Genomic DNA, 2,952 nt, shown 5'->3' with positions numbered 1-2,952 from the left:
TTTTAGTAGAATTTTTTATTTTAATATAACACTTATTAATAATATTTTATTAAAAATAATAATAATAAATAATATTATCAATTATATAATATAATATTTAATTATATAAATATTTAATTTTTGGCCTCTTCTTCAAAAGATATTTAGATTCACTATGACTGGAGTTTGGCTCTAAGAGATCTCAATGGAATAAATTTGATCGGTCGTATGATATATATCTCATAAATTTTGCAAATGTTATCAAATTTAAAATGAATAATACTTGTTATTTTATAGAGTTGGATGGATGTACTCCACAAAACAAATATAATATATTTTTAAGAGGTTAAAAAAAAGGGTCTTACTTCTTTAATGGAATATTTAATGCAATATGCTCTTCCTTGTTTTTCAAGTTCTCGTTCTACTTCTTCAAAAATTTTGAGGAGAGACTCATAAATTAATTTCATGTATTCTGGAAGATCATCCAAGGAGCTAATATCCCACCTGTAATATATCCCACCATGGAACAACTTTAGAAGTTCACCATCAATATCCACAAATTTCGTGACCATTAATTCCAAATTAACTTTCAAATTTTAAAATGAGCAAGTCTAGGGGGACAGTAATTTTTATGATTAGTAGCCATCAAATAGCCATCAATGATGATTTAATGGTGTGAGATTGGTATGAGATTTCATCCAATGGCTTACCTTTCTCTGCTGGTTACATGCTGGCCAAAATTCAATAAAATTGCTGGTCCCATAGACTTTCTCTTTTAAAATTAATAAAGCCATGATATTTTCGCCAACAAACTATAACTCAAATAGCATAATCACCTCATATTCATCTAAGAAGTTGCAGGGTTCAAGTTTTGTACCACCATCAATTAGTTGGACTCAAAATATCAGCTACCTAGCATAAAAAAATTAGTATCTATTTATAATTTTTAACCAACCTTTCAATTGCTTCGGTGAAAAGTTTTAGTTCATCTATAGTTCCATAGGCATCATATGTATCATCAATAATTGACATAAGAGCAATCAATTTTATCAACATTTTCCTAGCTTGAGAATATTGAGGCTCAAAATAAACCGCCAAAATCCAATTACAACATTCTACAATTCTATCTCGAGCATATGGTAGTTTTACAGCAACATTAAGCTCCTTCCACCACCTAAAATTAAAAGACAAAAACACAATAACAATGTTAGTTATAATTATGGTGTGGTTAGTTAAATAAATAAATTTAACTTCGATAATACTAGAGAAACAACAACTCAAAATTATTTTATTTAATTTAATATTTATAATTTTATACATATAACATCTATAATTACATCAATATAGAATGATATAGGTGATAAGAGAATCGAAATAATAAAGACGTAATATCATATAATAAATATTTAAATATATTAAATAATTCTAATCAGTGCTAATTAATCTTAATATATTTTAACAGCTAAAAAATACAAAATGAGATAACTTGAAATTTATTTTTTTATTGTCTCGTAAATATTTTTATAAAATATATCAACAGTTAACTTATACTATAAACATTTAACAAAAATAAAATAAACTAACACTTAATATATATCTAAACTAAACATTTTGATTTTTAAACTTTTGTAGAACAGTATAAACATTTAACCAAGATGACTATTTTGATAGGAATTTGAAAACTTATTTAACAAAGTAGAATGGTTTTGTGGTTAAATTAAAGAGCTTACTCGGTAATGTTGCCAACTTCTTGTCGATGCAAGTTTTGTAGGAAATTAAAATCTAATTTTGCAAGAGTGAGGAGAGTGTGATTATGGGTTGGATCTTGTTCATATATTGAAATAAAACGGCGTGCCTCCAATCTCGGCAAACCTCGGTGTAAAGATTGCTTTAAACTATAATTGACTTGTGCTGCAAGTGAAGGCTTCAATTGGGTGGCAATGGATTTAAGTTGAGTGGAAGTGAATGCATAAGCTTCATCTAATATCTCTTCTCCATGAATTCTGAGATGACATGCTTCATACAATTCTAGCAATCCCTCCACATCCTTCACAAGTTTTTCACTAAACTTTCCATTCTCATCCTTGTATTTGTTGAACACATCTAGATATTGTACAAAAATTAAACTAAGGTTATTTTAAGCCAAAATATAAAATTAACCGAAAAAATATAGAATAAGGTATATACTTGGTGAAACGTGATATCCTTGTTGCCTTAATAACCTAAAAAGTAAAGCAAGTAAGCGAAGGTTATCATCAAGATTTATTATTTCTCCATTTTTGGTATAATTCTTGTGAATTTGTTGCAGCAATTCATCAATCTCGCTTTCAAAGTGATAATGAATGCCCAAACGACATATTAAATCAATCAAGTCAACTATTTCTTCAATGGGCTTTGAGGCATCAATAAGCATTTTGACAACTTGTTTCTTCAGATTTTCAATTTGTGCCTTCGTTTCATGGTCAAATTCCTGCATTATATCCATATAAAAGATATATCAGTTGATTATTATTGCATTTGCATGCATGTATAAGGAACAATATAGAGAGATATATACCATGGATTGTGAAGCATATTGAAGGAAATAATCCTTCCAAATACTTGGATGATAATTTGCAGTGTTTCGATCACGCATGTTGAATTTTGCATCAGGTTTGAAGCAATCAAGTACTGAAGTGTTAGTACTACACATCCTTTATTTCTTTATCAATATTGCATTCTATGTTATGACTTCTATCATGCCTACTCATATATAGGAAAAATCTGTGGTCCGGATAGGAAAACGGATATATATCCACCGACACACGTTTGGTTATTAGAATAAAATAAAATATGATACTAAAAATAAAACATAATAGATTAAGATATAAAATTTAGTATTTTTATATTTTATTTTATGATAAATTAAAATAAATTATAAAAATTTAATTTATTTTTATTTTTTTCATATAAAAAATTTAAAAAAAATATATA

The 2,952-nt window shown here is 27.4% G+C and overlaps 1 protein-coding gene across 1 annotated transcript in view; it reads right to left on the bottom strand.

Moving 5' to 3' along the window:
* Positions 1–2,724, bottom strand: part of LOC107612683 (probable terpene synthase 2) — a 4,040-nt gene extending 1,316 nt beyond the window's left edge. The window contains exons 1-5 of the mRNA XM_016314389.2: positions 2,537–2,724; positions 2,167–2,449; positions 1,710–2,082; positions 935–1,153; positions 345–483 (exon numbers count right to left, since the gene is read on the bottom strand). Of these exons, the coding sequence (XP_016169875.1) occupies positions 345–483; positions 935–1,153; positions 1,710–2,082; positions 2,167–2,449; positions 2,537–2,671 (1,149 nt within the window). The 5' untranslated portion in view covers positions 2,672–2,724. The remainder of the gene's footprint in view (positions 1–344; positions 484–934; positions 1,154–1,709; positions 2,083–2,166; positions 2,450–2,536) is intronic.

The sequence above is a fragment of the Arachis ipaensis genome, chromosome B08 (assembly GCF_000816755.2).
Source record: "Arachis ipaensis cultivar K30076 chromosome B08, Araip1.1, whole genome shotgun sequence".
NCBI lineage: Eukaryota > Viridiplantae > Streptophyta > Magnoliopsida > Fabales > Fabaceae > Arachis > Arachis ipaensis.
The sequence above is the reverse complement of the archived record's forward strand: the minus strand, read 5'-3'. Positions and strand labels throughout refer to the sequence as shown.